The sequence below is a fragment of the Leptosomus discolor genome, chromosome 1 (assembly GCF_034619465.1).
Source record: "Leptosomus discolor isolate bLepDis1 chromosome 1, bLepDis1.hap2, whole genome shotgun sequence".
NCBI classification, from domain to species: domain Eukaryota; kingdom Metazoa; phylum Chordata; class Aves; order Leptosomiformes; family Leptosomidae; genus Leptosomus; species Leptosomus discolor.
Genome location: NC_141391.1, coordinates 72,419,257 through 72,433,725, shown reverse-complemented (window position 1 = coordinate 72,433,725; position 14,469 = coordinate 72,419,257). Strand labels below are relative to the sequence as shown.

At 40.5% G+C, this 14,469-nt stretch overlaps 1 protein-coding gene across 1 annotated transcript in view; it reads right to left on the bottom strand.

Annotated features, from left to right (window-relative positions):
* The window catches only part of AFF3 (ALF transcription elongation factor 3), a 325,490-nt gene that overhangs the window by 258,127 nt on the left and 52,894 nt on the right, over positions 1-14,469 (bottom strand). Inside the window, exon 3 of the mRNA XM_086481828.1 lies at positions 12,578-13,378. Coding sequence (XP_086337954.1) covers positions 12,578-13,378 — 801 coding nt within the window. The remainder of the gene's footprint in view (positions 1-12,577; positions 13,379-14,469) is intronic.

Sequence of the window (14,469 nt, the reverse complement as noted above, 5' to 3'; positions counted from 1 at the left end):
ACATTATAGAGTCTTTTTCAACTCCACGGTAATCATTAGAAAATGCACAGCCTGCTCATTGATAACAGTTTAACGGCTCACAGGGTGACATCATCACATTTAAAAGATAGTCACACCCGGAAGGCAGAAGATTTTTTTTTTAATAGCATTACAATTTGCCACTTTAAAGTTAATTGTATTTTGCTTGGTGTTTCAAACCACACAGGCTTCACTGAAGTTACTTTGTTCATATTATGCGATCATGCCCAAAACCATGATTTTAAAATAAGAAGGCAAATAGTTGAATTTATTTATTTAAATTAAGCAGAGTTTCTTGCCTGTCTACAAACTGATAATCTTCAGTTCATTAGCTGAATTTCCCACAGGGCCTGCAAAGGCGCATTTAATTTCTATACTGTTTGATTTGTATAGTTGATTTATAGTAAAAAAGTATTCTATATTAAAATTATTGAATAATAACTATTGTGGTTTCATCTTTCCACATTAATTATTATCTTTATAGGACACGCACTTCACAGATAATACAGAAAACTGTTTTTTAAAAAAAGTGTATAGGTGTATCGGTAGAAGTAGCAGGGCAGCTGTTAGCTGCTGGGGTGCAGCACTTTGATTTCTGTCCGCCAAGTCAACCTAAGGCAAAGTGTTCAAGTACAATGACTAAAAATCAGTATTAGCAGTGATGTTTAATGGCCTATTTAAAATGAGTTCAGTGATCTAGCCCCTGAGTGCAAAAATACCTATCTGTAGTCAGTGCATAAAAGGTATCATTTAAAAAAGCTACAGGAGTATAACTCACACCTGGTTATAGCACATTTGCTGAACTGTATCTCCCCCTCGATGCTGTAAATTCTTTTGTGGTGCTCTACAAACACGGAGCTCGTTTGCAAAGTTTGGCATGGATGTCAATTTAGTACAAATTTTGCAAAACGTCTGGAGGATCATTTACGTGGACAGCATCGTTGTGACACTGCAAACCTAAGCTTCACAGATGAGGCAGTGGATGTCCAACTGGTTGACCAGTCCATGCTCTGAATACACAAAAATTCAGTCTGAGGAAAACAGCAGCTTTATTTTGAGAGCCAAGCTCATAGACAAGAAGATGGGATTGGGAAATGCGATCCAGTCCATTTCAAGAGAAATAAATGAGGCCTGCATTTGTGTCTATTTCAGGAAAAGTTGAGAACCCAGCCTGGGCACCACACCCAGGCAGCGAAGAGCCGAGAAGGTGGGAATTGCTCCCATGCCAATCCACCGCTGACCCCGCCGGCCCCCTGATGCCAGCAGCAGCTCCTGGGGGCAACAGACTCCTGTCCCAGCCCCTGCCTGGCTGTGGCACTGGTCTGCAGAGAGATGCCAGCCCTCTGTGCCTGAGTTCACCAAGCTACAAAGGCTTCGCTCAGCCAAGCTCTGCCGTGAAGTGGCAACAGCAGGATTTGCTCCTCCGTGAACTTTCAAAGATTTGTGGCAGGTACTTTTTAGTTGAACTGCCTCTGTGTCAGCTCTTCATCCTGTGCTCTTTATATAGCAGCAATTAGCATATCTGAGAAATCTCCATTCGGCATGTTTTATGGTCTCTGTGTATTGAGATAGTTCTGTTAAGTTATGTGCAGGGATACACCATAATTCCTAATGTACAACTGTCAGGAAATCACTCATGTAGATTTATTCACTGAAGAGTTGGTGAGGAAACTGATTCTGAACAGGGAGCTAGAAACTTTAATTACAAGAGAGAAAAAAATGACTCAAGACTGGTCAAGAAGCTCCTTTGATGCTCTAAAGATACATCCTGAAGTTAATAGATTAACGCAGCATAGCATTTCTGAATTCAAATGCCACCTTGTGCCACCAGTTGTTATTCTGTATTACTATTGCCAACTTTGCTTCAAAGTAATAATGATGTCAAAAAACCAGCCACAAGTATTACATCTCCGTTTCTGGAACAAAACAAAGAAAGATTGAAGAAAAAAGACCGTCTTCCCTCAAGCAATTATCTTCTTGACCAAGGGAAGTTCATACAATGTAGAAAAGAAATATTCATCCCTGTCAAACCCTGATCTTGCTACCACTGAATGCAATGGCAGAACTCCTATTAATTTCTAGTGCAGCATGTGGAGTGAGTAACTCAGATGGAAGTGGTAAACCATAAGTGACATAATCACTCAGGAAATGTCTCTGCCACAAGTGACCTAAATGACAGGAAAAAATACAGTGAGAAACATTAATTCAGCGTTTATCAAGAAGCTGTTACTTATGCTTCTGTGTAAACTTCCATTTCCAGCACAAAGTTATGGAAGGCTTTCATGTGCCGCTCTGCTACATGGCAAGCTGTAGTGCAAACATCCGAACACAGAATTGGGAGTTCGGTCTCTTCAGTTTTGCTGTCTGCTTTGACACTGATTCATGCTGGCTATGCTTGCTTTGGGCCTGTGGCCAGCCGTGAGTGTTTCCAGCCTTGGTCTGGGGATGGGATAATGTGCATGATCCGGGTGCACCATCCTGTCCTCTACCCTAGCCTCCTGCATCATCTTCCAGCTGGTCCCTCAGCCCAGATCACCAGCAAATGGGGCCAAAGGGAGCATGCCTGGTCTGCAGGGTAGCTGCCGACAGCACCATCGAGAACAGTGTTGCCATCTGCCTGCACCTCGGCTAACCCCTCTGTAGCCCGATTTAATATATTCTTTTCAGAGTTGTCATTAATGCTTATGAAGACCTTTGAAATTCCTGAATTGAAAAGATTACACTACTAAAAGACATTTTGGTTTATCGATGAAAATGCAACCAGGTATTACCAGAAGCTATAAACGCTCTGAGCAGGGAAAAAAAAAACAACAAACCAAAAGCTATGTCTACACCCAAGCCCAGCTTTGTGCATATTGCCATACTGCTTATGGGGGGAGATGGCTAATACATTTTCCTCCTAAGACAGTGACATCACATCTGTGAAGAAGGTGATGGCCACCATCTAAATTTTTATCCTCATGGGAGAGGACAAGCTTCTTTAGAAATAACTGCAATCATGCAGTTTGATTCTTTGTCATGGGTGTCCTCTGGACATAAGTCCATTCCTATTTGGGGTAGGAACTGCAAGGGAAGGAAGGGTGTTCCCAAAGGCTTCCTCGTGGGAACAAACACACTGCAGCAAAAAACTAAAGTTTTGGGGCCTGCTCAGCCATCTCTAAGCTACTGAAAGATCTTGCACGTAGACTTTATCATAAATTACGACCACTACTTATGGTATTTTTCAAGCTGTTCATCTCACATTGCACTTGGTCCTCCCATGAGGACAAAATTTAGACCGTGACTAACTCCTCCTTTTCAGTGGGTTTCTCAAAGCATAATTTCATTCTTTTCTCTTTAGGCTCCCACGTAATTCTTTTCTCAGACTCCCTCACTCTTATGGGCCCCAGCTCATTTTTATATCCTCTCTATCTATGCATATTTAACTTTTCCTGCATGCTAAACATTTACGACTTGGCACAAGAAAGACATTCGTTACCTGCTTACGGTATTTTTCAAACTGTCCCTCTCATGTTGCACTTGGTCCTCCATCCCATGCCTTTTTTCTAGACAGCATACTTCCACTCTGGACTGCTACTTCCATGAAATCAGAAATTAACTAGCTAATATGTTTTCTTGTATCAGATGTCCCTGAGATTGTAATTAAAATCAGAGAAGGCCTCTTAGAAAATAATGCATAACTGCCAAATCATGGCCATTCTACACACTTTGTATTGATATTGGTTTTGACCGTGTTTGTAATCAATAATCACGCAGCTGTCTTCCCCTTTTCTACTTCAGGTCTAGAAGTTGTAGCAGTCACATAAAGCTGTTCCTGCCTCTGCATCTGAATGCAGTTGTACAACTAGCTTTAAATAAATGCAAAATTTGATTAACAATAGATTACGCTGCTGGTATTTGAATACTAATAATCTCTAGCATGTGCAAGAAAAAAACTCATCATCTTCAATGTCTCATTTCAAAACAGTTACAAAGCAGAGAGAGCATTTTAAATCCCATCTCTCCTTAAACATGTGTTAGTGATAAGAGTTAACAAGAAATACTGTTGGGTTTCCTCTCTTCCTAGCTACACAAGCTTCACTTACAGCCATTTGTAGTAAATGCAGAGGAATACGAACAGCAATTTTTGGTTCTGAGAGAAAATGCTGGATCTCAATATTCCTGATCCTGTGGCTCACAGGTCTGAATGCTTTTTGTGTATTTATCTACTGAATAAAATGTGGTGTAAAGCTACCTCACACCAAGCCTCCATTGCTCAGAGAAACATGCTGGTGTGGAGAGAAGAGAGTGGAGCATGTATGAGGGAATTTGGGAAAGGAAATGCTTATCCTCAACCGTGTAAAAGCAACCTCAGCCTTTCTGGCATGCTGGTTTTAACTCATGAAGTAAAAAAGGTACCATATTTCAGAACATGTGATTGTTACATATAAAATAAAATTAAGAGATTTGGAGCTACATGAATATGTAATGTACACATTTCTTTACAGATGCATTTTTCTCCAGACAGGCCGGTGCCTGCTTTAATTTGGAAGCTATCCATTTTCATTCAAAGTTAACCAAGAGTGACAGGAAATCAGACGCCTACGTTATTTATCTTTTCTGAACTTAAAAAAAAAAAAAGCCTTCTGTTAATTACTTTTCTAGGAAGCTATTTTGTGATACCACAGGGATAGATCTTCCATATTCAGAAGTGCTACGGAAATGACAACTTTACGACGTGCAGGGTGAATAAAGTATGTTACATGCAGATATTTAAGGGCATATTTGTCTTCATTTACTGTAAGTGAGTATGTGACCAACAATAAAGAACTTGACTGCTTCTGGCCTGACTGGGTGCATTTACAACAATTACTGGAGGTCTGACCTCTTTAACCTTATACATCAATTGGCACATATACATTATTTATTTACCTGGAATTAACAGTGATCATGAAGCTCACTGTATTTTCCTTTGGTTCTCTTGCTTATCAGTCGTAACTGACCTCCATGAGCATGTATGTTCAGTGGTGACAGTTTCATGTCACTCTTATTCATGAAAGACTTGGGAAACTACAGAACAAAGCAGTAAAATATTTTTCATGGATATTTAAAAAAAAAATTGAAAAATATCCTTAACAGCCTTTACATCCTACATGATCCCTTGTAGATTGCTGTGAAGACAAAGAGTAGACAGAACGCTCTACCCTGCTAAAATTATTGGAAAGAAGAATGTGAGTTGGCATTAATAACCGCTCTGCAGGAGCAACGAAGGCTTGGACTCCACACCTGACTGCACACTGATAAAACACTCTAGTGTTGTGCAATGTAATGGTCTGAGAAGCAGAGTGCATCTAAGTATTTCACTGGTAATCTGAAATCCACAGCAAGCCCACCCTTGCTCTCTGTCTGCACCCTAACCCTTTCTAAGCACTCCTTTGTTTAAGGAGCCACAAAGCACATAGGGAGGAGATGCTCAGCCGAAACCTCACGCAGAGGACAGCTTATTGTGCTTGCAGGAGAGCCATGCCACAGCACACAGCTCCTGCAGCCACATCCAGAAAAGGACCAGTTTCTCTAACTGCTGAATACCCTTTACAGGCCTGGGAGCAATCCATGTTAATGTGGCCAAAGGTGGAAAAGCAATAGTAATGCCATGTACCTTCTGAGATGCATTTCACAAAGGAGGTCTATTAGGCTGCTTTGTTTCTGGTAGGGAGGATTTTTAATACATCCAGTTATCACCATCATAAGCACTACAACGGATTCCAAAAAATCAGACAAAACGTAAAATTAAAAACTGGTTTTGTAGTTCTAAAGTTTCCTTCATCAGTAACTTCAGTGCTTACCAAAAGGAACCAAAGAAGCAATTATACAGGGTTGTGGACATTTTTATGCATGCACTTTTGTATCAGCTCCAGAGCTGATTCATAAATCAAACCATCCATTTGATTGGGGAGGAGAAGTGTGAGGTATACACTTTTCTCACAATGAACCATATTCTTACATTCATTGAGCTCTCCTTATCCCAAAAGTGGCTACTTCTCCAACTTTTGAAAAGATGGAAAGACCAGTTTTATCAAAGGGAGGATCTGATTTATGAGAGACCTCAGTGAATGACTCAAAGTATTTTTTTAAACTATTGGAAAAAAAGCAACCTTGGGAAAAACTTGCAAGAAGGCAGGTGCATACATTAAGGAATTCCCTTAACAATCATAAGTTTACATCCAGTTTTAAAAGATTTTTCTCTGATGACAGTCATCCTAACAGTGAAAAACAATGAGGAACAACAAGCGATTCACCATAGCAACAAACGCATAGCACATACCATATGGTAATCTATCCACACAGAAAATTTTAGGCTCTATGTAAATAAATTCTTTGTTTTGAAAAACCTATAGAGAAGTTTAGCTAGTCCTTTCCCAGAAAAACACTTCGATATTTAATTCAAAAGGGAAAAGAAACTTTCTTCACTGAGGGTAGAAATAGTAAAACCAGGGAGTTCTGAAAGTCAAGTAAAGGTGTCTAAACAGTATTTTCCTTCTACAAAAGCCACCCTGCAAGAATAACCGGATGGATTAGGCCCACTGTGTTCGGTGACACTGCCTGCATGCACAGTCACTGTGTGCCTCAGGGACTGCAGAATGCAAGAAAAGCAGAGGCTTGTGTCACAATTTGAAAACTATACCAAAAATCCATCTTTGCGCATTGTGGTCTCCGCTGTATTTGTTCAGAGCATTTCAAACACTGCTCTGTCTACTTAATACACTCTTTCTTTGCAGCCCTAGTCTGTTGAACTCTCCTACATAAAAACAGGCAGTTACGCACAGCCCTCCCACGGACACACTCGAAGGTCCTGAATAACCTACGATTAGCGGGGATCTTTGCACCACACTGCTCTTGTTGTCCTGTTCTTCCTGTTTAACGTGGGAAAACATGCTTTATTTGCAGGGAAGGTCAGCGGTACCATTACAGGGATGAATTGAGCTGTGTCTTCTTGTAAATGCAGCTTGCTAACTTGTTCCCATGAACATCTGGGAAATAAAACATCTACAACTGGCTCATACTTACAGTACTTACAGTACTTGAGTGCTGTGATTGCTAACTGGCTTCTCATGCACTGCAATTCTTCAATAAAGTCGATAAATGGTAGAGGAGTATCAACACATTTAATTCTGTGCTTCTGTCTCCAGCCTCTTTTGGTGCATTCTAGAATGGTGCCGGAAGAACTCGAGACCTTTTTGCTAATGCATTCATCCTCTCCCTTCCTTTTATCTAAAAGCACCTCCAACTGCTCTTCTGTTTTCATTTCTGTGTTTCTGGGACAGAACTGAACACCCCAGGAAGCAGAGAAGAACAACGTGGATTCAACTCCTAGTACTGCAACAGTTCAACAGGCTCCATGGCAGCAAGGGGAAGGTGGCATTGTGCCTCTGGGGAAAAGCACTTACTCAGATCTCCTCTAAGCCTTTTCCTTTCTCATGGGACACTGTCTCACCTGTACTTTCCTCTAGATCCAGATATGCAGTATTTCCAGGGGAAGCATGCACTGATCATGACAATCCTCCCAATTTAGTCTATGCTGGAGCTTCTGTTGTCAAATGAGATGTAGCTGAACTTGTTCTTTCACACATCAACTTCCACCTTCAATTCTAAACTGGAATGGAACTACGTATTACATGTGCTATGCACCAAAGCTTTCCTTAAAAGAGTCTGGTTGTGAACAAATTGCTGACATTAAGTCCATATTTTGGAGGTTTTTTTCAGAGGGAGAAAAAAAGGGGAGGAAAGAGTCGTGGGGTTATTTTGCTTTCCATTAATATACGGGGATAGAACTGATAGGCGAGAAAAAGATTGCAGATTTAAAGAACATTTGCTAGTGCATGTGCCAGATGCTGATAGCTATATATAGCCACTCGAATGAGAATGACTGCGGAGAGTATCTTAGCCAGGCAAATAGGAATTTGCCTGAGTAAGGCCAGGGCAAAGAAGAAAAAAAAAAAAAAGATTCAACATTTAATCTATTGTACATTACTTCTGCTGCAGCAGAAGTTGTGTAAGTACTCTGTGAAATGGAAAAGAACATGTCCTCATGATGACCTTATCTACATTTCACATAAACGTGTTCCCAAATTTAACAGAACCAAATCTATCCTTTTTACCATTAGACTGCTAGTCATTCCTGAATACAACCTCAATTTCCTTGCTCCATAGCCCTTAGAGAAGTAAGCAAAGGACAACAGATAAGGCTTCTTCAATGTAATAAAAAAAGCAGCATGCAGCCTATAAGATGAAATTAAAATACAGAACTCAGATATAAAGAATATGATTTGTCATCTTAGGTTTTTCTTATTGTCTCACTCATAACAAAATTTTAGAAAAGAGAGGCACTTGATATTCCTGCCTCTTTTCCTCTGTATACTGGTATCATATTTCTCTTTCCTTCTATCCAGTACAGTAAGTTTTTACCTACAGCAATACAATTTCTAAGTAGTTCAAAATGTGAAACAGCAGTACTTCAGATGACGAGCTATAATTTCTACAAAGCAGTACAATAATTTTTGAAGGACCAGGAGGTTGGGTATGGATTCTAATTAACACTGATGAACCTACCTCCTAAAGATTAAATTCCCAAATGAGTAACTGGTACCTTTCTACACACAGGTCTATCTAACTTATTCTCATTAAAACAATTAAAAAAAAAAAGTATAAGCTTCAGTTTGTGTCAAGATATTGAAGGCTTTCCAAAACTGATTAAAAATATTAAATGAGGTATTGAACTACATTAAAAATCAACCTTTTTCTTATATTGAAAAGTAATGGTCTATAATTTGTATTCAAGTGATTTTATTTCCAGTGAATAATAATTGTACTGGAGCCAACTTGTGCCCTGTTTTTCTGAAAACCTCAAGGGATGTACAGAAGAGGATTTTGTATCCTACTGAAGACGCACACACTTTGCATGACATTGCTTCTTATTTTTCAGTTCTTACAAAGGAGGCTTAACTTGGTTTCATTATGTGCTTATTTTTCCACCAGTGGTTCCTTCAAACTGGTAAACACAAATGAAAGTGCATAGATATTAGATATACTAATAGTCTCTGAAAAGTACTATAAGCTAAATGCAAGTGCATGGAAGGAGAGGACTCAACTTGAATGTATTAGTAAGTGGACTTGCAAATCAGGAGATTTATAACAATATATTCTTGTTTCCTGGTTTTCTCTGTGGAACTTGAAGCTGCCTATAGCCATGTGACATTCAAAATAAAACTGAAATGTCACACAGAACTGCTCATCACTATTTAAGAGCTGAAAGTAGAAGAAAAACCATGTGTAATTGCAAAATTAGGCCTACAGACAGAAAGCAAAGGCTATGGAAGTGGTACAGAGGGTGGTGATCAGTGGCACAAAGTCCCGTTGGAGGCCAGTCACTAGTGGTGTACCCCGCCAGTCAATACTGGGGCCAATACTGTTTAAGGTCTTCACTAATGACCTGGACGATGGGGCAGTGTGCACCCTCAGCAAGTCTGGAGATGACAAAACTGGGAGGAGTGAGTGATACACCAGAGGGTCGTGCTGCCATCCAGAGGGACTTCGACAGGCTGCAGAAATGGGCTGACAGGAACCTCAAGAAGTTCAACAAAGGAAAGTGTAAAATCCTGAATACGGGGAGGAATAATCCCAGGAGCAGCACAGGCTGGGGGCTGACTGGCTGGAAATCAGCTCTGCAAAGAAGGACCTGAAGGTCCTGGTGGACAACAAACTGACCATGAGCCTCACAGTGTTGCCTGCATTAAGCCCCCAGAGCACACTACCTGCCTTACCTAACCTATCTCTGGCACACCTTTTATTTTAGCAGACATCAAGCTTCATTCTACTACCTGCACTCCAGATACCCTATCCCCAAGCTCTTTGCCCCCCTCCTGCTTCCCATATTTTCAGGGCTGCTCTTAGGCAGCTTTCTGCCACTCTCATTTCTGCTTCCATATAGCTTCCCAGACACTGTTGTAGCCTACTTGTCGCCTGCTTTCCCTCATGATGGCATCTCTACTCTTCTGGCCATCCCGAGGCCACTAGGGGATACAAGGTCTTTCCTGGCCATCACCTACAGCCCCACCCTGAACAAGAGAGGCCTCATTTTGCCTGCAAATGTTCGCAGGACCATGACAGCTTTTGTGCTGAGAGCAGCTTAAAACTTCTGTCCCTAGTAGGGGGCAGCGAACATTTGATGAAAAAGAGTTTTATGAGTTTGAAAGAAGAAATTTAAAAAACACATGGAAATTCTTACAAAAATGTACTGGGAGATGTATGATACAAGTAACAAGAATGGAAAAACATTTTGAAACAAAAAAGAAGTATGATCGAAAATTAAAGGGACGGTGGATTAGGCAATACTGACTGAAAAAACTTTCAGTCTTGGTCAATACTTCTCCCTGCAGCAATACCAGTGGGTTACCAATTTCATCTTGTGCTACTTGGGATGGAAAATGTTAGAACAAAGGAAATGTCAGGATAAAAGAAAAAAAGCTGGGCTTTTATCATCAGGACTCTCAGCCCTCCAACATGACATCTAAACACTGTCTTTCATTAGGTCAAGTTTCAAACCCCAACAACACCTATAGTACCAACTATTTTCTTCTGAGTAGTATGTCCATCATTTTTTACAATCCCTTATCTCTTTTTTTTAACCTACCAGACAATGGTTTTTGTCCACTTCCTTCAACTTCAGCTGTTTATATTATGCTATCAAATACTGTTTCAGAAACACTATATCCCACAAAAATCTGTAAGAAGGTGGTGAACACTTTAGTAGCTACCCTGCAGTCCACTGTCTCCTACCATACCCTGCATTGCCATCAGTATTTAAGCAGGTTAGTTTAAAGGTATCTCAAATACTTCTACATGCCTAGAAACTGCAGTATAAATTTACCCTCATGCATCAGTATGGATTACACACAACAAATGAAAGCTTTCTTTCCTGAGGTAGTTGAATTTGGAATGCAAATGGTAAAACCTGAATTTCAGACAAACAAATGATTGCCTATCAAAACTCCTTTCCAAACTAGTCCTTAGAGTATTGCATACATTTAAAGGGGGAAAATTTGAAAGATCCAGACAACTGCCACAGGCATCTTTAATTCTAACAATGCATCCCACTTGCAGATAGAAGCACAAGTCTGAAAGAGGTGATAATAGCTAAATGGATATTAGTATCTGCCATTACCTGATCTATCCGCACAATTACAGCAGTTTGTGAATTCTAAGTTTGCTTATCAAATCTGGTTTAAGAGCCTAAAACAACTCCTTTTCAGGAACAACATATCACCTCTGTGTTGTTTGGAACTGATGGAACTTTAACTCAGAGAAAAACCACATGGGTATAATGCCTGAAAGAGCTGAGAGAAGTAATTGCTTCCAGAGAGATTTCATTCCCAAACCGAACCGAAGGGGGAATACAACAGTAAACTCCATTTCTGAAAAACAGGCATTAAGAGGCCAGTGAACTCCACCAAAGATTAGATTTTTCCTCTCCTTCACCAATGCCAGAAACAAAAATGTTAAGTCTAAAAACATCTCGACACACCACAGCTGTCAAATAAGAGTAAACAATCACTATCTCTGCTCTGAGAAAGTCCCAGTGATTCAGCCAAATAAAGTAGTTTAGTCCTATAAATACTCTAAATTGTTTAAGCCATGGGAGGTCTACCAATTTGCACAAGAGGATGACGTGACCATTTTTGTATTGACATACAGGCCTCTAAATACACCTAAGGAAAAAGATCACCCTTCATTCTGCCAAAAGCAGTCACTTCCTCCCCATCCAAAAAGCTCAAACAGCACATCACAGATTTTGTAAGTGATAAAGCAAGGTGTCCTACTGGCATAAACAGAACATGAAATAAATGAACATAAAATAAGTCCAAGCAGAAATACATTTAATATCTATACTGATAACAGAAATGTTATCTAGAAGCTTTTTCAGACACGTTCTCATACTTGTAGCATGGCTGCGTTTCTACAGATGGTGATTCTTTAGGAAGAAAACCTCAATCATCTTAGAAAATGGTTTGAAACAGAAACAAATACTACAAACTAACAGGAGAGTCTCATTGCTATAATTCTCATCTATTCCACAGATCTCATATTGTTTAAGTAATTTATTTAGACGGTGAAACTACTTCGACAACACTGAAGGTGGGGAAACGACTTCTGACCATGAGCACTTCATTTAATCATTGCCAAAGAGAAAAAAGTCAATGAAATATGAACAGTTAGACTTAATACTCAACTCTAGCAAAAAAAAATACAAATAAAAAATATCCAGACTTTATATATGGGCAGTAAGGAAAAAAAGTCAGTGAAATAATATATACTATTAGTGACGTTGTAGGAGATGATGTAGTCCTGAAGACAGTGAGCATTTCACTGTTGAGGTGCCTTTACTGTGAGGCTGGTATTTGCAATATAGTATATTGATGTTATTTAAAAAAGTAAACGTGCAAAGTGACAGATGCAATTTGCAGTTCTAAGCCACCATCATCCATCCAACGGTGGATGTCATAAAAAGCGTAAAAACACTTACCTCTTCTTGTTTAGGAATGTTGAACTTGGCTATCTTTGACTTGGTCCTAGCCGAATCGGGCTTGTTACAAGGCACTCCCCTATATGACTTGGTCGTATCTGCTGGTAACTTCAGCTTTGGAGATTCATCAGGAGCCTGGTCTTGACCATCCATTGGCCTTACGTAAGCTGTGGGTTTCTGCTGAACCAGACTGGGCTTCGAAGCAAGAGAGGGTGGGAAGTTTTGGACGCAGTGCCCACCACTGTGCTTTGCTGGCCTCTCTTGTGCTTGAGCTCCTCCTTCCGAGCTACAATTGAGCTTTGCCGGCTGCTGCACTCTGTTGACGTTTTCTCCTAGCGTGGCCCTCAGTGAACTTTGCTGGGCAGTGTTGGAGGAGGAGGAGGAGGTGGGACTCGATGCATAGCGTTTTAGTTTCTCCAGACTGGATTTTTGGTTTGCCAGTTTGAAGTCACCTTTGTGTGACTCCAGTGACCGGTGCCCATGCTTGCTCGCTCTCTGCTGGCCATCTGAAGCGGCATTGTGGCCAGCCTTCTGCCAACCCATCATGGTGCTTTTGCTCTGCTGGGCAGGCAGAGCTGCTGGTGTGGAAGAAGTAGTGCTGGAAATGGGAGGAGGAGGTGGCGGTCTGGAGTCTGCAATATGATGTTCATCAGGCTTGGGGAGAGACGACTGAGGAACCCCAGGTTTTGGAACCCCAACAAGGTGGCTCTGGTTTGATCGGTCAGTTAACAAGTCTTTCATTTCATCATAGTTGCCCAGTGTATTCTGGATACGATTTGAGAGCTCATCCCCCTTGTTAGTCTGCAAAACAAAAATCGAGTGTTCTGCAACAGCCAATGTAAGAACAACAAAATTCCCTGCATGCTTCTGCTGAAATCCTTACTGAAGTAGCAGTGCCTTATTCAGCAGCGGCGTTGAGGGATGAAATCGAAAATCCTTATTGTCTCTGAAGACACTTGTCAACATCTTAAATCTACCCTGAACTGGAAAAGCTATAAAGGGCCTTAGAGTATATAAAAAAAGAAATCTATCACTGGTATCATGCTGTAGTTAAAGTATATTACCTGGAAACTAGAAAATTTATTATTGCGACTACACAGAATGGTTTGGATTAAATCTGACCATGATAAAACTTTTGCTATAGCCCAGTGCAAGCTCTCCTTCAGCCGTGAATGAAAACATTGCATTCCCAATTTCCTTCTCTGCCTGCCTAAGTTTTCACATGGCATCTGGGAAGGCACGCAACATCCAGTGTAAGCACTGAATGAATTCACCAGTCTAAGCCAACCAAATACTCTGAGGTGAGTTGAAGACAGTTCCTGAGACAATGGAAAACTAAAGATGTTTATGTCCCTTCTTCAAAAATACTCTGAAAGGATGGTTGCTCCAAGGCACTCTCCTTTTTAAAAAAAGACGAAGGTGAACAGAACTCCCGAAATTCTTCACATTGCTCGCTGCTTGCTGTGTGCAGCAGGGGGAACACAGCCACCCTCCCTCCCTCCCGTTTAAGATTAATAGTTGTCTTTAAAATCATCAATTTACTTCCTGACTGAAAAGGCAAAAGCTCCACAAAAGAAATAAAACAAGCAAATAGAACATTCTGGAAAAGATTGAAAACTCTTGCTTTAAAAAGCCACAGTAAGCAAAAGGGTGTATCATTAGCATTTATGCAGCAGAGATTTTTATGAACCCTGCCAAGATTCAGGCATGTGATGTTCTGTTCTTTGCTTTACATTTTCAGAGGAAGACTGTAATGAGCCAGTGGTGTTCTCCTTTCTCTCTTCCAGACATGTGGTCTGGATGGGAAAACTCCCATTGGCTTCAGAAGGCCAAGCTTTCACCTCAAGACTCTCTGTTTTAGAGTAAAACAGAAAGAAGGAGAAAGAAGGGAG